The following is a 26,153-nucleotide window of genomic DNA, read 5'->3' on the forward strand; positions in this document are numbered from 1 at the left end:
TACCCTGTATTTACTTATCAAATTAAAGGAGTAATTAAAAAAATGTCTGTGTGCGTGTCTGGTGGAATCTTTCCCCTCAACGTGTGTTTTGTCAGTATGGGGGCGTGACTTTGGATCTCTCTCGAGTACTGCTGCTCGGCAGGGGATTGGAGCTGGGAGAGAGGACCGTTGTCATGGTGCGTCTTTTTCCACTCTTTGTCTTCCAACCTATTTGCATGTTTAAATCCACAGTGTCTTCCTTGTAGAGAAAACATTGCTGATTTTTGTCAGCACCCACTCCTTGCTCAGGGGGTGGGAGGCTTCGTTGCATTATCTCCATGTGAAAAGGAGACTGTGCCACTATTTGGCGTTGTGATTTTCGTTTTGAGACAGGGTCTGTGTAGCTCCAGTGTGCTTCAAACTCACCACTCTCCCGCATTAGCCTTATGAGTGTTGAGATTAAAGGCATGCACTACCTTTCTTGGCAGTGTGCAGTTTAAGAATGATGGTGGTTAGTCATCCTATGTCTCACAGAAGGCAAGACAAGAGTTACAACTTTTGGAGACAGAAAATGACTAGGGAAAGGAAATTAGTCTTTTGGAGAAGTCACACTAGATGAGTACATTAGTTTCGGGGACGCCGCTTCTCAGCAGTGTACCGACAGGCAAGGTTAATCACTTGAATTTACTCTGGGCTGGGCTCCTGAAGGTTACACTGCTGGCGCTGGCTATGCCCTAAACCCAGCTTCCAATGGCTCTAGACCTCCTGCTGGGAGAACAAACTTTAGTGTTGTCACTGTTTTCTGTAACAATTTGTAGATTTTTTTTTTTTTTTTGGTCGGTCATGGGGCTTGAACTCTTGGCCTGGGCGCTGTCCCTGAGCTCTGCAGCTCAAGGATAGCGCTCTACCACTTGAGCCACAGCGCCACTTCCGGTGTTCTGGTGGTTAATTGGAGGTGAGTCTCATGGACCTTCCTGCCTGGGCTGGCTTTGACCGGTGAGCCTCAGATCTCAGCCTCCTGAGTAGCTGGGATTCTAGGCGAGCCACAGGTGCCCGGCTCCATCTGTAGATTTCATGTGCCTTCAGTCTGGGACTGGTGATTCTTTGCAGACAACTGGACCCAATTTAACAGTCGCAGTCAGTAGACAGATTCCCTAGTGATCAGTGCCCCTGAAGCCTCGACGTGTCTGAAACCTGGTTCCCAGGTGTGTCCCACAGGCCATCTCCTCAAATGGGCGAATGTGGAGACCGGTGGTCCCTGGGGTTTGGAAGGGCTGATAACCTGGTCAGGGACATGGCTAACCTTTCTTTCGTGCAGCTCTTCTGGGAGAACATACTCCTTTCTTCACTGCACTAATATCCCGTTATCTGGTGTTTCATTTATTCACTTTTAGGACTGAAAAAGTACTGTTAAAGTCTAAGAGGTGCATATGAAAACAGATGAAACAAAAATGTCCCCACAGAAAGCCACTGTGCCCAGCTCCATCTGCGAGGATCTTGTAAGAAAATGATTTCTCCTTTTTCCTCCCACATTGTATGAATAATATAGGTATGAGGGACATGAAACATTTCTTAGAAGGCCAGCTCTGTTTTGTCCTTAAAGGAGCTAGCTATCAACACTTTGTTCAGAATCAAATGGTTATATAATTCGGAGGCTAAATTTAAAGTTTAAGTACAAATATGCATATGTTTGCGTATATATATATATAATCTCAATTAGCTTCCAAGTTAAGTCAACATTTCTGTTTTTGCCCTTGGGGTCATCAGTAGCTGTAGTCCAGGAGAGGGTTGTTAGTTTCACTTAAAGTAAAAACACACCCAAAACTCCCAAGGGTTCTACGGCTCTTACTTTTTTTTTTTTTTTTTTTGCGCCAGTCCTGGGCCTTGGACTCAGGGCCTGAGCACTGTCCCTGGCTTCTTCCCGCTCAAGGCTAGCACTCTGCCGCTTGAGCCACAGCGCCGCTTCTGGCCGTTTTCCGTATATGTGGTGCTGGGGAATCGAACCTAGGGCCTCGTGTATCGGAGGCAGGCACTCTTGCCACTAGGCCATATCCCCAGCCCTACGGCTCTTACTTACTAGTACATATAGGCATTTATCATGTTTCAATTACTACAAATTACTCTTACTGAAATTGTAATATGCCAGACAACAGTATTAAACTTGAAATCATTTAGCTTTGTAAGAAGTTTTTATTTTTCATTATTATATAACATGTAAAGATAATAAAACTGTCTTAAGATTTGAAATTTGAAAACCTATGGCAAGTTGTAAAAAGTGCATTTTAAATATACATTCATCCTGAACGTTGGTCATTATTTCCCACTCCCACTCCCCTAAAATAAGACGTGACTAGAGAATGGTGGCTCTCTACAGGGTGACTCTGCCCCCCACCCCCGCCCCAGGTGGGCGGGGGTGAGGGGGCGCATCTCATACCTTGTGTAATTTTGGTTGTCATGGCAGAAGGGGTGCTAAATAGTACTGAAGAGCGTAGCCCTCAGTGACTCTCTTCAACGTTCTTCAACACAGGGTGGGCCCTACACGACCAACTATCCAGACAGTGAGAATGACAAGGGGCGTTGAACAGAGGCCTCAGTTCCTCTTTTGTGAGTAGCTTGTTTTCCACTGTAATTCCGAAACAAACTTTGCCAATTGACACATACTATTGAGAGGTTTTTGGTTTTTTTTTTTTTTCCAGTCCTGGGCTTTAGACTCAGGGCCTGAGCACTGTCCCTGGCGTCTTTTTGCTCAAGGGTAGCACTCTGCCACTTGAGCCACGGTGCCACTTCTGGCCATTTTCTATATATGTGGTGCTGGGGAATTGAACCCAGGGCTTCATGTACGAGGCAAGCACTCTTGCCACTAGGCCATATTCTCAGCCCCACTATTGAAAGGATTTAACAGTATCATTAGCAAAACTAACAGCTGGCCTCAGGTAGCAAAATGAGAAAATCACATTAAGCTATACATTTGGCCCTTAATATCTGTGGGTTACCCAGCCAAAGATTTAACCAATGTGAACTGAATATAGACACTTCCTGCCACTATTCCCCTAAATACAACCACAATTTATGATGTATTAGGTATTATGAATGATGTAAAGATGATTTAAAGTATACTTGAGGATGTACAAATACTATGTCATTTCATGTAAGACATGTGATTTTGGTAGGAAGTTTCTGAAAGGACCTTATATACAGGAGGACTATATATTGTTTCATTTCCTTTCGAGTTGCTCTGCCAGCATTTTTTTTTCCCTTTGTGGTGCTGGGGACCTATTGCGTGGCTTCCTGCTGCCAGGCAACCAAGCTACCGCTGAGCCACCTCCCCAGGCCTTCTTTGCCTGTTTGATCTGTTGTTTAGAATGCAAGTAGCAAAGCACTTTGCCTTGCTCATTTTTCTGGAATAAAAACGTAACAATATGTCACCCCCTGGAAAATAGCCATTTAGATGAAGAACTGCATTTACCTCTTTAAATGTGTCTTATCCATGTATTTGGAGAGGTTAAGTTTTGCTTTCCTCTTATAATCTCTCATAAATGTTTTTTGCAAATATTAGTGCATATATTTGGGTGTATATTATAAAAAAAACTAAGTCAGTAGTTGTTCTCCATGCAAGTTTTGGTTGTAAAGTATCCCGAGGAGTTCTCCAAAAAGGAAATCCAACTTAAATTAACCACAGAAACCCCCAAAGTTTACTAGGTAAGGAAAATTTTCCATCATCATTTATCTACATATTCACATTCTATATATTTTCTCATGGTCAACAAACTGGTTCAAGTGATTTAAGTTATCCCACCATTTAAAGAGAAAAGTCTCTACAATAATTTTAAACCATGGTGTTATCTTAATTTCACCACTGGCTGCTTTCTTCATAAGTTCCTCTAGTTCTTCCTTTGATACATAACAGTAGCTTTTAATCTCATTGGGATCTGGATTCAAAGTTACATTCTTCCTCAAAAACAGAATGTAATCGATTTCATGTTCACCCCAGATACCATCCGATTGTGCCTTGTAGTGAATTCGTGTTAGATAATTAATTTCTTCTGGACGAACCTAGGATATACAAAGAAGAATCTGTAAGAATATCAACAAAGAAAGTCTAAAATCAATTCACCACATTTCTACAATAACTTGAATGGCAGCATTATAGTTTTAGAATTAGAACTTCTTAAAAAATTAGTAGAAATGCAGCATTCATAAGTTTACGACCGTTTAGAGAAAAATATTTACCGTTCTAGATAGATGTGTGATATTCTGTGTATCAGATCTTTAAAGAAGAAAATTCCAAGGTGGGAAAAAGGTTACTTAAGTCACTCAGACTTGCAAGGATTTCTACAAGAGAATATTCATCTTTGCTGGGGTCTGGTGGCTCAAACCAGTAATCCTACCCACTCAGGAAACAGATCTGAGAACGGTGGTTTGAAGCCAGCCCAGGTAGGAAAAGTCCATGAGACTCTGATCTCTAGTTAACCACCAAAGAGCTGGAAGATGAGCCTTACCTCAAGTGGTAGGGCACTAGGCTTGGAGAAAAGCTCATTCCCTGGCCCTGAGTCCAAACTCTAGCATTAGCAACACCCCCCCCGCCCCCCACCAAAAAACAAAAAACCCTTACTTTGACTTGATCCATTATGTAAACCTCATAGGCTGGCTCAACAGATATATCCATCTCAGTACTAAAAACCCCGCGACAAGTGATACTAAGAAATCCAAACTTATGCTGATATACATACAGGTACAAGCCCCGGACCTGACTCAACTGCCCCGAGGCAGGAGGGGGAGGCTCAGGCCAGTCTAGGTTACACCGTGAGATCCTGTCACTACAATTTTAGACAAGCACAAATGGGCATGCCTGGAATCCTACTACCTCATAAGCTGGGCCAGGAAAACTCTCTGAGGCCAGCCGGGACTACAAGATACATATAATTTTCTTTTTAAGAAACTGTCTTAAAACAAACAAATGTATGTGTTCTGTACTCCAAATACAGGAGTACTCATAACACAGGAGGCTCCAGAGCAGAACCCTCACACTGGAATTTAAAACCTTTTTCTGGGACTACAGCTAGGTGCGAAGGTGCGTGCCAGGAATCCCAGCATCCAGAGGCAAGAGGATGGTGACTTCAAGATCAGCCTGGGCCATATAGTTACTCTGTCTTGAAATATATCAGCGTAGCTCAGTGGTAGGTCTTGGGTCCACCCCCACCACCCCTAAGAAGAAAATTTTATTAAGATAATGTTTGAACGTATGTTTCGATTTCCGCTTGTGGTTACCTCTTCTAAGGGAATTCCTAATTCAGCTTTTAGACGCCTCTGGGCTGCTCGTCTCACACCAATGGCATTGTTTTCTTCAAGTTCGCCTGGGTTACTTAATGGATGACTACAACAACTGTTGGTAAAACAACCTGGAAGACATTAATAGACACAGATGAACTTTTCCTTGAAGAAAGTCTGAAAGGTCAAGAAAAAGTTTTATAAATGAGAAAAGAGTAAAATGATCTTTTACCCATTTTATGGTGTCCCCCCTCCCACGCCTTTGGTGGTACTGGGGTCTGAGCTCAGCTCATGTACTTGCTAGTTAAGCATTATACCACTCGAGCAATGCATCCAGCCCTTCTTAGACCTTTGAAGCAGTTAGGATGGGTTAACAGTACTTATTTTGCAAGATATTTCTTAGTTCTTTATGAATGCCTCCTTCACCAAAAAGATCAAAATGCATATAATTCAGATAGTTATAAAGCATTTACATGTACACACAGCTCTGTCCCTATCCATTATTGCTGTATTATTAGGTTACACTCCTTGTTTAAGGTTATTTTATGCAGACTATGACACTATGTCACATTCACAGGACTTTCCTTTAGGACTTTGGGTTTCAAGAAATGCAGTGTGATAAAAAGTCAAATCAAATATAGAAACAAACATTAAACAAATAATTTTCAAATAAATCTAATCCTGGACATAAACTTACTGACCTGGAAAGGTAATTTTAGCATCTGATCTTTGCTGTAGCAGTAGCTTATTTTCAGTGTTAAATAAGAAGACACTGAAAGCTCGATGCAAAAATCCTGAAAACAAAACAAAAAAATAGTATTAGCCATAGTTATCTTCCCACTTCTCTCTCTGCAGCTTAGAATGTGATTAGTAACTTGCTGGCATGTTTACTTTACCCAGTCTTTATCTGGGTATGAGCACGGCTGCGAAAGACAAGAATTCTGGCATACTAGATCAGCCACCAAGAGAGAAAATGAGGATTTGGGTTGCCTTGTGCCAGGCCAAATACTCTTCGGGGACAATGACCAGGCCATTACAGTATTCTTCTGAGGGAGCTGTGAAGGTACTTACTCCCCTTCTTCCTCATTAGACACAAAGAAAAGGGGGAGTGGAAGTGTGGCTTAAGTGGGAGAGCATCAGCCTTGATTAAGTGTGAGGCCCTGAGTTCAAACTCCACTACCAGCCCTAAATAAATAAATACAAAGAGTAAACAAAGGGTTGACAACTTTGTTAGAAATAGTCTACTCCTCTTTATGAAACCACAGGAACTGAAGAAGCTTAGTGGAAGATAAAGTTTTCAAACAAGGAGGTAGCAAGGTAAAATTTACAACACTTGACTGATATCAAAGATATTATATATACGACTAAGCACTGTCTTTCTGGGGCTGGGAATATGGCCTAGTGGCAAGAGTGCTTGCCTCATATACAAGAAGCCCTGGGTTCAATTCCCCAGCACCATATATATAGAAAACAGCTAGAAGGGGCGCTGTGGCTCAAGTGGTAGAGTGCTAGCCTTGAGCAAAAAGAAGCTAGGGACAGTGCTCAGGCCCTGAGTTCAAGCCCCAGGACTGGAAAAAAAAAAAAAGAAAGAAAGAAAGAAAGAAAAAAGAACTGCCTTTCTTTTTCTAGACTGTTTCCTAGCTCACCTGAAATGCTTAATCACTTTATCAGAAAGAATATTATAAAAAACAGTACCTTTCTCAATATTTTCATTCAGGTGACAATTCTTCTTAGTGTCAGCCCCAATTTTCTTGTCATTTTCATCAATAAGAATACACATTTCTGCCAGGAGCTGAACCTGTTGCTCATCAAGGTGGTTGGTATTTATTTCAGGCATTATTGCAAAATGTTTGCCGCGTCCTAGAATGCTAACAGAGAAGGAAAGGTCCTTATGTCATTCGGTCGGGGTAGAGACTGGGATTGCAGGTCTGAGCACAATAACTAGTTCACCTCTTTGGGAGGTTCTGACTTAGGCCTGCGGCAGCCTCGCTGCTCTGCCTCTCTTGGTGCTCCTCCAAGAATGCTCCACACCTCGGTCCTTCTGACGGAGACCCATGACCAGTATTTTCCAGTCACTTCCTAAAAACTGCTGGGTTTTGAGAGAGGGTCTCACTTCCTGTCCAGGGGCAAGCCTGGACTGTGGTGAGCCACCTATTTGAGGCTGCCCACTGGTGCTGTAATGACAGGCCTTACATACTCCTACCCTGCTTCTTCTATTTTGCCTGGGCTGGCCTGGAACCACAGTCTTCCAATCTCAGCCTCCCACATACTAGGGGGACACGCATGAGCCATTTAGTGCCTAGCTTAGAAAAAAAGACTTGGGGGACTGATTTGTTAGTTCTCCCAAGAGCAGTACAGAGCTAGTTTTACAGAGAAACATGAGAAAAGGTGTTATATTCAAGAGCTTGGCTGTTTTGTTCTATAGTGAGCAGATAGTATCAACTCTGCCCTTTAGAAATAGTGAGAGATTAAGGCAATGCCTTTGTGGGACAATGTGTAACTGCACACAGCTATGTTCAATCAGTATCTCACCAAATTTTATGTCCCAAAGTATCCTCCTCTTTCTATTTTTCTCCCAAATAGTCAACTGTTTAGAATGGATTGTTAGGCTAGTTCTTGGCCCCCGACCCCAGAATCCATTCTTGCCTCAGCGTATGCAGCGGACTTTTCATGAACTTCAATCAACTCGTGGGTATGATTTAAACTTACACAGACTAGGCCACTTTTTCTTATTTTTGTCGGTACTGAGGTTTTACTCAGTCTCACTTGATAGGCAAGTGCTCCACCACCGAGCGAGCCATCCCCGCCCCCCCCCCCCCTCACTTCTTCCTTTACTTAATCTTCAGGTAGGGTTTTGCGTTTTTGCATAGGTGCGGCCTCAGCTTGCAGAGGCCTCAGCGGCCTCTGGCTTCCAATGTAGCTGGGATGACAGGTGCCTAGTTAATCGTTGAGAGTCTAACTTTCTGGCCCCAGCAAACTCTGAACTAGCATCCCCCTGATCTGCATCTTCAAATGGCTGAGACAGCTGAGTTCACATCACTTTCTATATTGTGCATAACTTTTTGCATCTCTCTCTCTCTCACATCTTTAAAGCACCGTATGGTATGTCTTCCATGTTTTCTGAGTTGGTTTTTATACACAAAATATTTTTGAAGTTTCTATATGCCCTATTTTGTAATTTTTTTCAAATGTTGAAATACATGCAACAAAGTTCAAGCATACTACAGAATGTACATAAGAGTTCAAATACAAGAGTAAAGAAATGCAAACTTAACACAACTTTCTAAAACTACAGTGGGCCAGGGGCGCGGGGAGAGGCCACGAGTGGTAGGTGACAATGAGACCCAAAATAATATCTAACACAACAACAAAAACTGAAGTGAGTTTCATGATTAAACCTAGACACCACAAAGGAGTGCTATGGAAAGGAAGTCTACTTCAAAGCTAGCCTTATTTTTAAGGATGCACTCAAAAGTTTTCACAGGCTGCTTTTAGATGTATAAAATCCTCAATAATGCCAGGAGCTTGGCCTAGTGGTAGAGTGCTTGCCTAACATGCATGAAGCCCTGGGTTCGATTCCTCGGTACCACACACACCGAAAAAGCCAGAAGTGGTGCTGTGGCTCAAGTGGTAGAGTGTTAGTCTTGAACAATAACAAAAAACAAACTCTGAAAATCCCCAATAAGGCAGATTTCATTACTACAGGATTACTAGACTTTTTGAATTGTCTTAAGCCACGTGGCCCTTCCAGGATATTAAAAATGAACACCAGGGATCACATATTATTAATCTGTAAGATACTCCCCACCTCTTTCCTCCAGCCCCCCACCCAAATCTCTTGGTTCTTATCACACACACACCCCCTACAAACACGTTCTTGTTTGTAAACACCTATACACACGGGCATCATATGGAAAGAAGCTTCTATGGCGTACCGGTGCCAAGCATGTTTCGGTACTTTTCTGTAGCTTTTCGTGACTTGAGATTTGACTTCATATTCCTATCGCTGGGGCAGCTGATTACCCCCCGCCCGCCCCCCCCATGCTTACTGGGAAAGGAATTCCCAAGTCCTCCGTGCGGAGATTGCAGTTGCACGCACACGCGCACACACGCAGGCCGCTATCAAATGCACCTAACTTTGTCTTGTAGCCCCGCCCCGCCCCCTGCGGGTCTCCGCTGACAGCGGGCTGACGTCGAGCCCAGAGCCCCCGGGCACCGAGCGAGTCCGTCCACGCACGTGCAGGCCGCTCCCCTCCCCGGACCCCCAACCTCCCGGGGGGCTCCGGGACCGCCCGGTCCGCTCCTCGGCGAGCCTGGACGGGCCGAGCGGACGCGAGGCTGCCGGCGGCCCCCCCCCCCGGGCCCGGCCTCCAGGCGGCCATAAGACGGTGGTCTCCCGGGTCCAGCCGCCCACCCGGGGACCCGCCGCTAGGCCTCGGCGCGGGTCACCGCAGCCCGCCCCCCGCCCCCCGCCCGGGGGCTCGCAGGGCCCCCGCCGCTCCCCACCCCGCCCCTCGCCGCAGCCCCGTACCTCAAGCCTAAGGTGCTGCCCAGCCCGGGCGCGCGCCCCATTTGAGCGGCGCCCGCCGCGCGTGCCGCCCCCTGGGCCCGCCCCCCGGCGGCGCGTCCAACGGCCTGCGCCAGCGCCCGTCCGCGCCACATGCTCCCGGCCAATCGCCGCTCGCGCCCGCCTTGACGTCACGGCCGCGCCAGGCTGTCGCGCGGTGGCACCACCGCCCCGGGCCGCGGCGCGGGAGGACTCGCGAGAGCTTGTGAGCCGCCGCCGCCGGGACCTCGCGCCGCCAGTTTGGCTCTCCGAGCGCACCCCGAGCGAGGGAGTCGACGAGCGGGCGCTCTAGCCCGCAAAGAAGCCCCGCCACCGGGGAGGTGCCTGTGGGGGGGCGTGGCTGACACCTTGGGGCGAGCCAATCGGAGGCAGGCAGGGCCCGGGTGGGGCCGAGGCGCGGCCGGGCCGCAGGGGTGCGTGATGACGTCACGCGTCCCCGGCTCGGGAGGGGGGCGTGGCTTTGCCCGACCCGGGGAAGCTGGCGGGAGCAGTGGCGCCCCGGGGACCGTCTGCGCTTGTCAGCTGTGCGTGCACGGTGAACCAGCTGTGGAAGCTTCTGGTTTCTGCACGTGTGTGTGTGTGCGTGTGTGTGCGTGTGTGTGCGTGTGTGTGTGCGCGCGCGCGCCCTGGAGGTGGTGAACTAAAGGCCAGGTGCTATCCCTGAGCCTTTCCCAAAGCTAAGTAAGTGCTCTACCACTTGAGCCCTATCTCCACTTTGGGCATTTTTATTAGTTAATCGGAGATCTCCCGGGCTGGCTTTGACCCCCACGATCCTCACGTCTCAGGATGACAGCAGTGAGCCCACCTGCGCCGATTGCTCGTGTCTGTCATCCTAGTTACTCAGGAGGCTGAGATCTGAGGCTCTCAGTTCAAAGCCAGCTCAGGCAGGAAAATCTGTGGGACTCTCATCTCTAGTTAACCACCTATAAGCCAGAAGCGGAGCTATGGCTGTGGTAGGGTGCTAGCTTTGAGTGCCAAAACTCAGGGGCAGCACCCAGGCCCTGAGTTCAAGCACACACACACACACACACAGATCTTAATCTGTCTGGGGCTTCCTCATAGCTGTGTTAGGGCTTATAGAAAGGATTAAATGAAAGCTAGGAAATATGCATTTGTAGATTTATTTTTAAAAATTAAATTCTATTGACAAGGTGATGTACAGAGGGGGTACAGTTACCTAATAAGGTAGTGAGCACATTTATTGTCTTATTTGTTACACTCTCATTTTTGCATTTGTAGATTTAGGTGTGGGCTTCAGTTCCTTCAGCTGAGAGAAGTCTTTCTCTTGGCTTTAGGGGTCAGGCCTGTCATGGGAGCAAGCTATTTTCACTCAGCCCATATTACCTGTAGGGAGCTGGAGTTCAAAAAAAAAAAGTTTGGAAAGCAGATCCTAATTCCTAGGATCCCTTACAGCCCTTGACTGGATTAGTCTCCTTATCACAGGGCTACAGAGAACTAGCTTATGCAGTTTTCTTGCTCATTTCACTGCCACGATCCGAGTTCCCCTCTGGACAACGAAGTAATAACATGTGGTCTTGGGAGAGACCAGGCTACTCGGTAGACATCAAAGCTGAGATGCATTGATCTTGGACTTTGCAGCCTTCACTACTGTCAGAAATATGTTTCTGTTGATAAATGGCCCTGTCTGTGCTATATAGGGACAGCAGCACAATTAGGCTGTGATAGATTTTGTTACTCACTGCTGAGTAATCTTACATTAGGATTCAGAACCTTATTACCTTCATCATTAAAAAAGGAAAGGTTAAAATGGAGGGACAAAGAGTGAACAAATGCAGCAGTGATACACACTAGACACTGGGTTGAAAATGAACTATACAACTTGTGGGTGGAGGCTGGAGGGAAAAAGTGGGAGAGAGTGAGAGAAGGGTGACACTGTCATAAAAGAAATGTACTCATGACCTGACTTACGTAACCTCAACTTCTCTGTACATCACCTTTACAACAAGAAAATAAAGGAGAGGTTAGTCTTTAAGTAATAGTCCACATTTGAATTTGTATTAGTGTTTGGAGATTTTTTTTAAAAACACATTTCTTGGGCTGGGGATATGGCCTAGTGGCAAGAACACTTGTCTCGTATACATGAAGCCCTGGGTTCAATTCCCCAGCACCACATGTATAGAAAACGGCCAGAAGTGGCGCTGTGGCTCAAGTGGCAGAGTGCTAGCCTTGAGCCAAAAAAAGAAGCCAGGGACAGTGCTCAGGCCCTGAGTCCAAGGCCCAGGACTGGAAAAAAAACAAAACAACAACAACAAAACACATTTTTTCTTATAGTTATGCTTTGAGACAAGTTGCCATACCCATTTATATATTCGATAAAACTGAAGTTCAGAGATTACTGAATACATTTTTGTTTCCTATCTCATTTTCTTTTATTATTTTCTTTTATTGTCTGATTGACACCGTTGTTGAGGATATTACCCACAAGCATGTGAGCTCCTCTGGCACCCGACCCCTGTAAGATCTTCAGAATGGAGGGCACTGACCCAGCCAACTCCACTGTCCTTCTCTGGAGTTATTTTTCCCCTCTTTAATGTTTTTCCTCCTAGGCCTCTCCCTACATTCACCTTGAATTTCCAGAATAACTGGCTGATAAAATTTGTGACAAGTCATAACAACTCTCCAGACATAATGACTTAAAAAAACTTGTGACAAGGCCCAGCTGTCCAGTATTGATAGTGAGCAAGACCACAATTTTGGCATGGACTGTTCCATGCCCACTTCTCCCCTTCACCCTACTTCTTCCCCTATTTAAACCTGAAGCTCATGTCTGTATCCTCTGAAGATGGACTTACTTCCTCCTGCTTGCAGCCAGCTCTAATAAATCTCTTTTCTTTTACCTTCAGTATTCAACTCTAAGTCAGCATATTTAATGAGCATATGGCCATACAGGGTATGTTGGATCTCCCGGAGTTAGGCTTTTGGCATAGATCTGGATTTTTAGTAACCTGCCCCTCTAGGCGATTCTTACTTAAGTATTGGCCAATCTTGGCCTTTCAAGAAACATCGTCTCAAATTGCACAATACTACCTTGTGAGAACCATGTCTCTTTTATCAGGAAGATTTCCACTTTTTAAAGGTACAGTTTGCACGCCAGGTGCTGGTAGCTCATGCCTGTAATCCTAGGTACTTAGGAGGCTAAGATCTGAGGATTGCAGTTTGAAGCCAGCCTAGGCAGGAAAGTCCATGAGACTCTATCTCCAATAAATTACTCAAAAAAAAAAAAAAAGCTGGAAGTAGCACTGTGGTTCAACAGGTAGAGGACCAGCTTTGAGCGCAGAGAGGCTCAGGGACAGAAGCAGGCTAAGTTCAATCCCCAGGATCAGCAAAAACAAAACAACGATAACAGTTCATTTTGGCCCTAGGCCCAGATATATCTCATCTGGCCATTTGTGCCCCTATAAGCAAAAACAAAAAAAAATAGACAAGGAAAAGGGACAAAAGAGGAAACATAAGGCATACATGCTATGGGAAGATAGCACTTCAGTCTTTGGAGCACAGACATAAACTGAATGTTTAAGACGACAAGGGAAAGAGCGAAAAGTATGCATAGGTAAGAGAGTCCTGGTCCAGTCAGGTTCAAAGGTGGCATGCAAGGTGGTCTGACAGGCCACGCCTCAGGACTGATGAGGTGGGACCTTCTTATGGTGAGTCACGGATGCCTGGCAAGGTCTGATCCTTATGCCCCTTCCTGTTTTCCAAAATGACTGCAGGGTCCGAGAGAATGGCTCAGGGAAAAGGACATAGATTATAAACCAAGCAGAGGCATTGGTGACTAGCTTTTATCCTGCTTTTAGGTGATTTATGGGTTTCATTAAAGAGTCGTGTTTTTCAGCAAAAGCAGTTTTTAAGTACCTCTTAACCTTATGTATGTAAAATAATATTTTGATGTTTGTTTTTTACTTGGTCACAAGAGAGTGCTAGGAGAAAGAAGTGTAAAATGATGTGGAAAGTTGAAATCATAGTAGCTCAAGAACAGGAGCTTTGACAGAGCCCTGCTTTTCCAGCTTGAAATGGAAGATGGTTCTGGATGTTCATAACATTGTGTGGGAACTCAGCAGGAATTTATCAGATTTAAAATTTTTTATTGTAGAGGTGATTGCTGACAGAGGGGTTACAGTTACCTAAGTCAGGTAATGAGCACATTTCCTTTTGAACAGGGTCATCCCCCCTCCCTCATTCTCTACCAGTTTCCCCCCCCTGATTTCCTTCCTCTCAAGTTGTATAGTTCATTTCAAATACAATGCCTAGTAGGTTTCACTGAGGAATTGGTTTACCCTTTGTCCCACTGTTTCTGTGCTTCCCTTTCCCCTCCCCGAATCAACTTATAAAGAAGACAAAAAGTGCAGAAATAAAAAACAGCAACAGGAGGAAATAAAGAAAAAAGGAGGGGCTGGGGATATGGCCTAGCAGCAAGAGAGCTTGCCTCGTATCCATGAGGCCCTGGGTTCAATTCCCCAGTACCACATATACAGACAACGGCCAGAAGTGGCGCTATGGCTCAAGTGGCAGAGTGCTAGCCTTGAGCAAAAGGAAGCCAGGGATAGTGCTCAGGCCCTGAGTCCAAGGCCCAGGACTGGCCAAAAAAAAAAAAGAAAAAAGGAGGGAGCGCCCCCCCCCCCCGAAAACAGCACAATAAAAAAGCTCTTGCAGCTGGGCGCTGGTGGCTCACACCCGTAATCCTAGCTACTCTGGAGGATCATGGTTCAAAGCCAGTCCAGGCAGAAAAGTACTTGAGACTCCTATCTCCAATAAGCTACTCAGAAAAGGCCAGAAGTGGTGGTTGATCTGGCTTCCTGGCATTCTTCCTCAGCTCTTTCTTTCCTCTCTGGCTCTCATGGTTCAGTTTTCTAACAGTGTTCAGTGCATTCGCGGGACTGCAGGACTTTGTGACAGGAGCGCCCGGCTGTCACCAGCTTCCCAATAAAGACTCCTGATCTGACCTCTCGCTTACCTTACAATAAGCTTAGTCCCTCCTGCTTTAGTCTGGTTTCCTTTATGTCACGGAGAGATACAAAAATAAAGGAAATAGCAGCTAAGATCAAGGTGACCTCTCTAGACAAAAGATTAAATGTGTGATTTGATTCAATGTAAAGATGAAGCTCTAATCTCAAGGTTTGAAAAAAAAAAATAGATGGCATTTGGATGGACAGGCTGTGGTACTGGGGTTGGGGGGAAGGATCTCAAGGTCAGTCTGGGGTTGTTCCCAGGTTTCTGGCTGGTAAAAGCAAGCAAAGCACACACAGATTTCAAACACGAGGAAGACCCGCAGGACTGAGACAAAGATATAAAAACGCTTCTGAATTGTTAGGTCTGCCCCGGAGAACAACCCCCTTCCCTCCCTTCCTCTTTGTGGGGACAGCACACAGCCTAACCAGAAACCACCTGCCTGAACCGGTAATCTGGAACTATTAACCACAGGACTGTCATTCAGCCAAAGGAGCTCACCATGAGAGGTCACTTCTGCATCCGTGGCCGGCCCACCACCTTCTTGCCTTTCCCCACATAATCTCTCTCCGCCATTAGTCACGAGCTCCAGCTCCGCTACCTGCAGCTGTGTGACACACTACTGACTACACACTGTCCTCTGTTCTATGTCCTACTCCTGAGTGCACACCTCTCTGCACGCCTACATCTGATGCAGGCCAGCAGACTGGTTCTTGCAATAAACTCTCATCTGCCTCAACTGCGCAGGAGTTTCCTTGCAGCAACCCTTATATGCAATATGCTTTGTTTCTAGTGTCTGGGATAATGTAAATTACATTCTCCCCCCCCCCCCCCACAATGTTTCTTCCTTGACTCTACAACATAGCTGTTTAAAGCAACTACAACTATCCCATTAAACATGGAGCTCCATGAGTAAAAAGCCCCAACTTGGGTATCAAGTGTTTTTTCCTCTGGATTTTTAAAACTGAAGCACTGGAAAGGTTCAAAACCTCTTCGATGGTTAAGGTGAAAAGTGTGATTCTGGCAGCTTCTGGCAGAATGGGAACTTTTGCCTTGTGAAAGAGGTCAGTTGTCAATAGAAGAGATTGATGTAGCTGGCAGAGAAACAAAGCATAGACGTGGGACAAGAGTCCTTGGTTTAAAATTGTCTTTGTAGTCACTTGCACTTTTGTCATTTCTTTCTTTTTTTTGCCAGTCCTGGGCCTCAGCCTGAGTGCTGTCCCTGGCTTCCTTTTGCTCAAGGCTAGCACTCTGCCACTTGAGCCACAGCGCCACTTCTGGCCGTTTTCTTTTTCTTTTTTTTTTGGCCAGTTCTGGGGCTTGGACGCAGGGCCTGAGCACTGTCCCTGGCTTCTTTTTTTGGCTCAAGGCTAGCACTCTGCCACTTGAGCCACAGCGCCACTTCTGGCCGTTTTCTATATTTGTGGTGCTGGGGAATCGAACCTAGGGCTTCATGTATATGAGGCAAGCTCTCTTGCCACTAGGCCATATTCTCAGCCACTTTTGTCATTCCTATAGTTTTATTCTCTGAATAATTATTTATTGTCAAAGTGGTGTACAGAGGGGTTACAGTTTCATATGTAAGGCAATGGGTACATTTCTTGTACAATTTATTACCTCTTCCATCACTTCCCTCCTCCCTCTCCCTCTTTCCCTCTCCCCCCATGAGTTGTTCAGTTGGTTTACACCAAATGGTTTTATAAGTTTTGCTTTTGGAGTCCTTTGGTTTTTTTTTTATCCTTTGTCTCTTGATTTTGGCATTCCTATAGTTTAAGATCAAAGAGGGTTGGGGATATAGCTCAGTAGTAGAGTGTTTGCCTGGACTGCACAAAGGGTTGGGTTTGCCTTGGGTTCCATCCCTAGGACTACCAGGGGAAAAGAGGAATCGTGAAGTTTCCTTTAGTTGTGTTTTTATCACTTTTATTAAGATGCATGACATACGCAATAATGACTTGGGTGAATATAATTTGAATGATGTGTCATGCATGGTGGTATCTGCTTCTAGTCAGGGAATCTAGCTCCCGGTTCATCCAACTTTCTGGGCAGTTATGTGCTGATTAACAAATCTTTAGCTGAAAGAAGATATCTGTATCGATGAGTATGTAAACTGTTGAAAGTACAGGAAAGGTTCAAGATGTGTAGTGAGATTAGAAAAGTGTTTCTTTTTTTTGGGCCAATCCTGGGTCTTGAACTCAGGGCCTGGGCACTGTCACTGAGCTTCTTTTGTTCAAGGCTGGCACTCTGCCAACTTGAGCCACAGCGCCACTTCTGGCCGTTTTCTATATATGTGGTGCTAAGGAATCGAACCCAGGGTTTCATGTATACGAGGTGAGCACTCTTGCCACTAGGCCACATTCCCAGCCCTCAACATTTTTAAGGTAAGCTAAAATTCAATTTGAAAAACTTTATTGTTTCAGAGACCGAATTAGTGACAGAACATGTTAACTCTCACAACCTGATACCTTTCTTACAATTTGGTGGTTCCTTATATGTACGTAGTCATTTTTGTTGAGTTGTGAAGTCTGAAATATATCAAGGAAAAGAGTACTTTATACTTTTAAGGGCTAACCTGTGGGAGTTATGTTGCAAAATAAAACAACTTGGAAGAACCTAAGTATTAGGTCATAAGAGCCTATTCTCCCTGGAGCATGAACTGAGCATTGCTAGATATTGTTAAATACTACTAAGTACTGTTAAGTGCCACTGGAATTGTGACTTGTGTTGAACTTTTGCAAAAGCTTCACTGGAAATACCCTTTTAATGCTGTGAATGATGAAAGGTCGCCATTTCCCAGGCCCTTCTCTTATGCCTGGAAGCCTTGGCTAGGGAAGTAGCAGACAAGCAGTCCTTTTTGTTACAGAGTCAGAGTGCTTTCCTGGCAGTTCAGTGGCTCTGGGTAATTTACAACCACTTTGAGGGCACTCAGCAACTGTAGAGGACCATTAACTGTATTATTATTGACTTTTTTTCTTCTTGGTACTGTAGATTGAATCCTGGATGTTGCAATTGCTAGGCAAACCCTTTGCCACTGAGCTACTTCCCAGCCCTACAGGTAACTGAAACCAGGCTGACCTGCTCCAGACAGGACCACTCCAGAAAGACTGCACCAGTCTTGGAAAACAGCATTCTAAACAAAGGCAGATGTCAGTGAACTTTAGATGGCCCTGCTCATTCTGCAAGCTGTTCTCACTGGGGCCAGAGGGGGAGCACTTCCCTGGTAGTCCTTCATTTACTTGAGAGGCAATGCTGTGACCCGTGCAAACACAGTCCTTTTTGCTTGAAGAACTGCCATGATTAGGGTAAACACAGGTCATACCTGCTCCCTGTCTCTATATGCAGGCTGTTCGGCTAATTTTTCCGTTTGGCTGGGAGGCAGCCTCCGATACTCCTCTGGTAATGTCACATTAGGCTCAATAATAAATGACTTTCCCTGGCTGGTTCTCCCCGCCTCCCCCCCTTGCCTGCTTTTGATCATTATCATTAGTAGAGTGGCCTGAGCTGGTCACATGAATAGAACGTGAAGGAAGTAGGCAAAAGACCAGGAGCTGCCAAGGTGGCAGCGGTGGTACGGGTGGAAGCGGCAAGAAGGCAGCTGAAGGATTTGACAGGGCAGAAACGATGAGGAATAAACACTCGATATTGAGAGAGGGTGTGCAAATATATCCAGGTGAGAGAAGTTACAGAGCCAAGGCTGAAAGAGGACTCTGAAATCCTGTAAAGAGCCAGAGAAGAGAAAATATGAAAATCAGTCACTGGTTTTCAGGAAGTTACAAAACCCTTAAGAATAAAGGGTCTCGGATACTCTAGGCCTTAGAATAAAAACACTTGCTTTTGTCAAGGGCCAGGTCAAGGGTCTTGACCCTCTAGGCCCTCGAGTTGCTGCGGAGCTGAGGGTGCCAGTACCCACTGCCCATCTGAGAGCTGTAACACTAGCAAGCACTGCCTGCGGTTGCTGCTTGCTTCAGTCTGCTGCTGGAAGCCAAAGATTACAGTATTTTGCAAGTGCTAGGTTCAGAAGGTTAAAGCCCAGAGCCATAAGTCTCCAACCTGAGCATCTAGAACAACAGGCCCCTAACTCTCCGAAGCCTCAAGCTTTGTAAGCCCAGCCCATAGGCCTTGGGCAGTCAAGGCCTAGGACAGCCAGCACTGGAAGAACTCATATCTGCCTACTCACATTTGGGCTGAACAAAAGGCTTTCAGTCACATGGCTGAAAATGATATTATGGCTTACAAAGCTGATGCCACCAGCTGGGAATATGACCTGGTGGTACAGTGCTTGCCTCATATACATGAAGCCCTGGGCACATATGTAGAAAAAGCCGGAAGTGACGTTGTGGCTCAAGTGGTAAGAGTGCTAGCCTTGAGCAAAAAGAAGCCAGGGACAGTGCTCAGCTCTGAGTTCAAGCCCCAGGACTGGCAAAAACAAAACAAAGCTGATGCCATGCCCAGCAAATGTTCTGTGCAATATTTGTTGCTCAACTTATGTTACTCGAATACGAAAACCTCCAAGTTTGGAAATGATTTCAGAGTCTTTCCCTTTTTTTTTTTCCCTGCTGGTCATGGGGCTTGAACTCTGGTCCTGTGTGCTGTCCCTGAGTTTCTTTCACTCAAGCTAGTACTCCACCACTTGAGCCATAGCATGACTTCTGGCCTTTTCTGATTAGTTGATGGGACATAAGCATGTTAATGTCTTTCCTGCTTGGGCTGGCTTGGAACTGTGATCCTCACTCAGATCTCAGCCTCAATAGCTAGGATGACAGAGCCACCTGCACCGGGCTTCAAATATCTTTTCTTTATCTCATCTTATAAAATTGTTTACAGCAATAAGCTTTAATTATTATTCTCAAATTTGTTAAATTTGCGTCTTGCAGTTTTTAAAGAAGCATGAATGGTGGCTCAGAAAGAAAAATACGTTTCGGCTTTTGGATTTCTCTAGATGAGCTTTAAGGACCTACTTACGAAGTTGTCAAGCTGAGAAAAGGCTGTTTATGTAATCGCTTCGGTCTATCACGTAGCTTCCCTAACCTAAAGACGAAAAAAGCAGGTGGAAGTCCCACCTTCTTCAGCAAACAGCTGATTCTGTTTTCTCTTTTTCAGCCAATGGTGACCAGATATTGCAGGGGAAACTAGGTGAGTCATCTTCTGCAGATAAACTGAAATATTAATAGTTCTCTATCTCCACCAGGCTCCCCTGCGGCCAAACGGCAAGACTCCCGGCGGCGCAGCCTGGGCCGGAGAAGACGGGCTCCCACAGCAATGTCCACCGAGCAGCGCGAATTAGGAGGGCGGTGAAACCCATGAGCAGCTGCAAACCGTGCACCCAGCCTGGCAGCGTGGGAGACTGCCGTGTCCTCACCCCCAACCCCTGGCCCTGGACGCGTGTCGGGGATCGATGGACTTACAGCCCGCCTGACCGTGGCTCCCCCCTCCCCCTGCCCACCGGGACTCCTGCCGCGGTGAGTAGATCGGATCCCACCCGAGGCTGCGGGGGCCCCTGGGGGAGGAGGAGGAGGAGGAGGAGGAGGAGGAGGGGCGGGGGGGGGAAAGGACGGTCCGGCGAGCGCTCGCGATACTGTGGGGGATGCGGACTGGGTCCGGCGGAGCCTGCGCCCGGGCACCTGCGAGCACCTCCCGCCGTGCTCGCTCCCCCCGCACTTCCGCCGCGCTCGCCCGCCCAACCCCGGTTCTCCAAGCGTCCGGCGACCAGCCGGGGCACGGCGACGGGAACCACCAGCGCGTCGACGCCGCGGGACCCCCGCCCCGCCCCGGACCGGAAGCCGGGGACTAACTTCCGGAGTGGGGGTGGGCGGGACTTCCGCGGGTGCTGGGCGTGGCGCGGAGGCCGGGGCGGGACTTCCGGGGGTGCCGGAAGTGCGGGCGCGCCAGCCTCGGTCGCCGGGTTGCTGGTGTGTGGAGGCCGCCAGTGCCGCGTACCTGTCCGTCGTCCCGTCCCGGGCGTTGCGTCGTGGGGATCCCCGGGCTGAGTGTGACCCCCCCCGCTGACCCCGGGCGGTGCAGGGTGTGACGCGGTGACAGGTGAGAGCCGCCATCTTCCCAGACCTGCGGTGCTCCCTGTCCTTCCCCGGATGGAGGAGGACGGGGTCGCGGTGGCGGGGTGTTGGGGGGACGGACGTGAGGCCCTGGAGGGGTCGGGTGGAGTGCGATGGAGGAACCTGGGGGGGAGGTGAAGGGCCGGGGTTCGGGGAGGGGAGGGGAGAGGCGGGGCGGGGCGGCGAGGCAGGCCCGGGGTCAGGGAGAGGAGGGGTCGCGGTGGTGTGGGGAGAGAAATCGGGGGGGGGGGGCAGGGTCCGGAGGGCGGGGGGCCTGGGGTCGGGGCGGTGTGGGGAGGAGGAATGGGGGGAGTCCAGGTCGGGGGGGCGGAGGGCCCGGGGTCGGGGTGATGTGGGGTGAAGGCATGGATGGGGGAGCCGGGGTCTGGCTAAGAGGCGGGGGGGGGGGGCGGCCGGCTCCCTCTCCCTCCGTGGTTCCCAGCGGCTCTTCCCGGGGGAGCCCGGGGGAGGCTCCGGAAGCGCCCCTCGGACTCATTCCCAGAGAGGGGCTTGGGGTCGGAGGTGCGGGAAGGAAGCGGGGTGAGCGCTCGGGTCACCCACCGCCGCCAGGACGGTCCGGCCCTCCTTCCTTCTGGTGTGCGCGCTGTGACCACTAAGGGTCAACCCTGGTTGTGAGACAGCTGCTCCCTGAGCGACAGCAGCCACGTCCTGCTGTACCCGCGTAGGTTCCAGCTTCTGAGCAGGCGCGCCTCACGGGCCAGACAGGCAGTTAGAGGGTTCATCATCCAACTTAAGACGCCACCATGTTCCTTAGGCTCGTCCGAGTTCGTTGGCGCCGCTACAGTGGTCTCCATAACGAGCGCTAATTGCTTGGAAGTTTAACTTCAAATGAGCTATTCCTCCAACTCAGTGTTCTGGCTTGTGAGTTATGATCTTCAAAGCATTCCAGGGATTATTATTTACTTCTAAGTAAGATAGCACAAGACAGTTAGGATGTGCCTCCAGGATATGTGTGTATATGTATGATTTCCTCTTCTCAAGAACCACTCCACTCTACCCCCCCTACTTGGTTTACCTTCCTGGTTAACATGGAGTGCTAACAGTTTTTTTCGTTTTTGTGGAATGTGGTCTCCAAACTTGAACACATTGTCTATTCTGCTTTCATCAGATCATATTTACATACTCCCTTGTTTTGGATGCTTTTCTATTAATACTGCCTACAGGAAACTGGGGCCGTGGACATTGGCCAAATGTAACAGTAGTATGACCTTGAGCAAAGAACTTCCTAAGTTTCTGCTTCTTGCCCTCCAAAGTCTTGTTTTTACTAGGCCCATTTTTGCCACTGGGAAGGTTATATACTTTGTGCAAACATTCCTACAGAGTGCTGGGCACAGGGGTTCTTTGGTGTGTTTCCTTTTTCTTCTCTTAGTACTTCTTTTGGGATAGCTGTTAGACTGTTATTTTGCCCTTGTGAGTTAAAATCCGTAAGTCTTTTCTTAATTTTCCTGCTTTGGTTTCTCTAAGGGAAATATATCTCGTCCTAGATTTTAGTTCCTTCTTTTAGTATTGTGATCTTTAAAAAAAAAATCTTGGTGGTCCTTTATCCAGTTGTCATGGGCAGAATTGATAAGCTGTGTCTTGTGCCCCTATGTTATTAATGACGAAATAGTTTAAGATTGAAGACAAGTTTTCTAGGTTGCAGGTAGAGACCATTGTCTAATCATCTTTGATTTCACATAAAAGTCTTATTACAATAAAATATTAATAAAAGCTGTGTTGAGGTTCTGGAGAAATGTATATATGTATTTTAATGCTACTTGCAAATTATGTATTTTTAAACAATTCTTTAGCATATGATTGCCACTGAAGAAATTGACCATTTAAGCAACTGATTTTCTTTTATTATACACAGTACAAAATAGGGAGTACTATTTTGTATTATTCAAATAAAGTATGTTATTTTGTTGTATTGCTTTTGAAGCCATTTTGGTTACCTGCTTTTCCTAATTTTTTTATATGTACTTAAGAAGAATAATTTTTGTAGTGACAATTTACTTGATACTGAACTTGTAATAAAAAAGATCCTTTTGAGAAGGACAGAGACTTGAGTGTTCATTGATGATATTCAGTATATCTGATTTGGGAAAGTGGAGGTATTCTGCTTGCTGACACCAAATATGCTTATAGATTTCACGAATTTGTTACACATTTGTTGTGTGCCTGCTCTGGGCACAGTGATTCTGCATACATTGTTCTGTGCTCCCAATAAGCGTGTGTGTGTGTGTGTGTGTGTGTGTGTGTGTGTAATGTGTATGGGGCACCATATAGTTAGGACAAATGAGTTTGACAGACCACGAATCAGAGTTCACAATAAATATTCTATTAAAGCTTATTTGCATAAGCCTGTTTAATGTGGTGATCTGTCTTGTATGAACAATACAAGGAAAATAATTACTTTAACAATTTTTTTCTTTTGTATTTAGATGGAATAGCGTATACTAGTTATTTTATTAAAAAATATAGTTCAGTGGTATGTTAGTGGCTCATGCCTATAATCATAGCTACTCAGGATTTCAATTTGAGGCCAGCCTTGGCAGAAAAGTTCACTATACTCCCTTTCCAAAATAACCAGCCAAATGTAGAGCAAGAAGCATGGCTCAAATGGTAGAGTGCCAGCTTAGTAAGTTCAAGGCCCTGAGTCAAAACCCCAGTACTGCAAAACAAAACAAAACATCTTTCCATGCTAGTTATCTTCCATTGAGCCATACCACCAGCCCCAGCCTTTTTAAAAAATAAAAAAAGTTTTCTTTCTTTTTGTACTTCTCTGGTTAACTTAAAAAATGTTTAATCTGTTTGTCAGACTTTTAATTGTGTTGGAAACTGTACTTGGAAATGATGTTGTGAGGATTATTTATAAGCCTCAAGCAACCCTTGATGTAGATTTTTAACCTCAAGTAGACCTGTCAGCCATTGACTCTACCTTAGATTTCATGGTACATCATTTTAATATCCCTTTCACAAATAACTGCCATCTCACTGATCCTCTTTCAATGAAGCATAAACTTGTTATCAAATCAAAGACATAGTTTGTGTGTGTGTGTTTCTAATACTATCACAAGAGCTAAAATGAAGACAATAGTGCCTGTAAAACTCAGGACATTCTAGTTTTGTGCCAAGGCCTTATCTGCATGGAGGATCTGGTGCGAAAGGAAGGAAATGTTGATAGGACTGGGGCAGACTGCTGGGGAAAGGTGGAGGATATGAATGCAGGACAAAAGTAAAGTTAGAAAAAAGTCTCAGGAAAAATTTACAAAGTGAAAGCTTAACAACAAAACAAGAAAACAAAGGTTAAAGAAAACAGGCGGAGACTGCAGAACTAATTTTGGAAGAATATTGGTAGGTGGACAAAAGCTGAGGAAATTATAGGAAGAGGGAGAACTTCAGTCAGCCACATTTTAATGATAAGAAAACAGTGAATGGAATAGGCACGTGACCCATGTTTGAGATTCAACTTAATGGAGTTTAGAAAGCTACTCAGTGATAAAATCACCCTAGTTGTGAAAAATCTCCATTTGATGCTAGGCTTTCAGGGTGTTATTGAAATGCATATACACCATTGGAAATAAGTCAGTCGGCAAAAATTGCTTTTGTGAAGTGACAAGAAAATGCATAGAATCCTGGGTGGTTTATGGAGGAGGAGTAAGGGGGTTTAAAAGCTCAGTGGAAAGAAGAGGAGGGGTGCATATTTTCTAGGGAAGATGCAGGGGCTGGAGAAATGATACTTCAGATAAAATAAGTGACCTAAACCCCACAATCTGAGGGCGTGTGCATGTGTGTGTGTGTGTGTGTGTGTTGTTTTTGTTTGTTTTTTGTCAGTTCTGAGGCTTGAACTCTCGGCCTGGGCACTGTCCCTGAGCTCTTCAGCTCAAGGCTAGCACTCTACCACTTGAGCCACAGTCCCACTTCCAGTTTTCTGGTGGTTGGTTGGAGATACGAATCTCACAGACTTTCCTGCCTTGGCTGCCTTTGAACCACGGTCCTCAGAGTTCAGCCTCCTGACAAGCTAGGATTACAGGCGTGAGCCACTGGTGCCCGGTTAGCTGCAGTTTTTGTAAGCAGTTTGTAGGGCCTTCAAGATGCCTTAACCGTCCAATTTATGCTTGTCGATGTGTCTACTGGTGAAATTATTTTTTCTTTTTAAAAATTTTCTTGGGGCTGGGGATATAGCCTAGTGGCAAGAGTGCCTGCCTCGGATACACGAGGCCCTAGGTTCGATTCCCCAGCACCACATATACAGAAAACGGCCAGAAGCGGCGCTGTGGCTCAAGTGGCGGAGTGCTAGCCTTGAGCGGGAAGAAGCCAGGGACAGTGCTCAGGCCCTGAGTCCAAGGCCCAGGACTGGCCAAAAAAAAAAAAAAAAAAAAAATTTCTTTTTCTTTATTGTCAAAGTGAAGTGCAGAGGGGTTACAGTTTCCTACGTATGGCAGTGAGTACATTTTTTATCCAGCTTGTTACCTCCTCTCTATTTTTTCTTTTTTGTTGCTGATTTTGGTGCTGAAACTGGGGTTTGAACTTAGGGCCTTGTGCTATTGCTCAAATGTTTTTCACTCATAGTTGGTGTTCTACCACTTGAATTGTGTTTCAAATTCTTACTGATGAGATTTGTAGAAAGGAAGTCCTTTGATGCTTATTTGCTTAATTTAAATAACTGAAGATATTTTTGTGTAAGGTCGTCTTAGGACAGCATTACAAGCTTCTGATAGTTTTTTTTCCTTGATAAAATGTCTTAAGTTCACCAGCTTTCTGCCTTCTGAGTGCTGAGATTATAGGCATGCACATTTGGCTTGCAAAATACGCTTTTGTAAGCTTCAAGGTAACTGAATGTTTTTAGTGTGGTAATGCCAGACTTTATGCAGTTGTTTTAAAATGAGGTCTACATACGTGCAGTTTGAGAAACCAAGAGTTGATTCTTAGTTTTATACCTGTAGAAAAATAGAGATAGGCGTATTTCCCCCCATTCCTCTCATTAAGTATAGCTGAAATCAATAGACATTATATATAAAACTGAAAGAGATTGCCTAAGTACTTTGGGACCTGAGAAATGACACAGAGCTTAGTTCTTGAGTTTTCTTCTTGCATTTCTGTTGTTAGGGTTAGAAGTTTATGGTAGTATATAAAGACGTTTATGTTTGTAACAAGGTTATGGCTCTTTAAACAGATTGAACCAGTGTCACTTTGCTGGCTTAAATTAGCAAATGGATCAACAAATTGTGTTGTCATGTAACTATTGGGGAAATACTGAACTCTACGATTTTTGTAACTTGCTATGAATGAACACTTATTTCAGAACGATAAGAAAAGTG

The 26,153-nt window shown here is 45.9% G+C and overlaps 2 protein-coding genes across 4 annotated transcripts in view; one reads left to right on the plus strand and one right to left on the minus strand.

Annotated features, from left to right (window-relative positions):
• Positions 1 to 3,670: 3,670 nt before the first annotated feature.
• LOC125367285 (isopentenyl-diphosphate Delta-isomerase 1) lies at positions 3,671 to 9,924 on the minus strand. 2 transcript variants are annotated; one of them, XM_048367957.1, is made up of 5 exons: positions 9,779 to 9,924; positions 6,943 to 7,115; positions 5,949 to 6,041; positions 5,248 to 5,378; positions 3,671 to 4,032 (listed from the first exon to the last, which is right to left on the minus strand). In XM_048367957.1, the coding sequence occupies exons 1-5, from the start codon at positions 9,907 to 9,909 to the stop codon at positions 3,715 to 3,717; spliced, it is 846 nt and encodes a 281-aa protein (XP_048223914.1). In that variant the 5' UTR covers positions 9,910 to 9,924; the 3' UTR covers positions 3,671 to 3,714. The 2 variants fall into 2 exon arrangements, with proteins under 2 accessions (XP_048223914.1, XP_048223915.1); XM_048367958.1 differs by lacking the exon at positions 9,779 to 9,924 and adding an exon at positions 8,333 to 8,437.
• Positions 9,925 to 19,623: 9,699 nt separating this feature from the next.
• Wdr37 (WD repeat domain 37) overlaps positions 19,624 to 26,153 on the plus strand; it is a 45,073-nt gene continuing 38,543 nt past the window's right edge. Inside the window, exon 1 of one of the 2 annotated variants that reach the window (XM_048367955.1) lies at positions 19,624 to 20,235. In XM_048367955.1, coding sequence (XP_048223912.1) covers positions 20,077 to 20,235 — 159 coding nt within the window. In that variant the 5' untranslated portion in view covers positions 19,624 to 20,076. Of the gene's footprint in view, positions 20,236 to 20,610; positions 20,816 to 26,153 lie in introns of those variants that run through there. The other variant, XM_048367956.1, reaches the window with a different exon arrangement.

Source organism: Perognathus longimembris, chromosome 18 (assembly GCF_023159225.1).
Source record: "Perognathus longimembris pacificus isolate PPM17 chromosome 18, ASM2315922v1, whole genome shotgun sequence".
NCBI lineage: Eukaryota > Metazoa > Chordata > Mammalia > Rodentia > Heteromyidae > Perognathus > Perognathus longimembris.

What these genes read in the sequence shown, in the direction of transcription:
- LOC125367285 (XM_048367957.1), bottom strand. Translation starts at nt 9,909, where the DNA reads ATGTGGCGCGGACGGGCGCTGGCGCAGGCCGTTGGACGCGCCGCCGGG. An exon ending in GAATGAAAATATTGAGAAAG is followed by an intron (nt 6,042 to 6,942) that starts GTACTGTTTTTT and finishes TTTTGTTTTCAG; the next exon opens with GATTTTTGCATCGAGCTTTC. An exon ending in TAGGAATTCCCTTAGAAGAG is followed by an intron (nt 4,033 to 5,247) that starts GTAACCACAAGC and finishes TGTATATCCTAG; the next exon opens with GTTCGTCCAGAAGAAATTAA.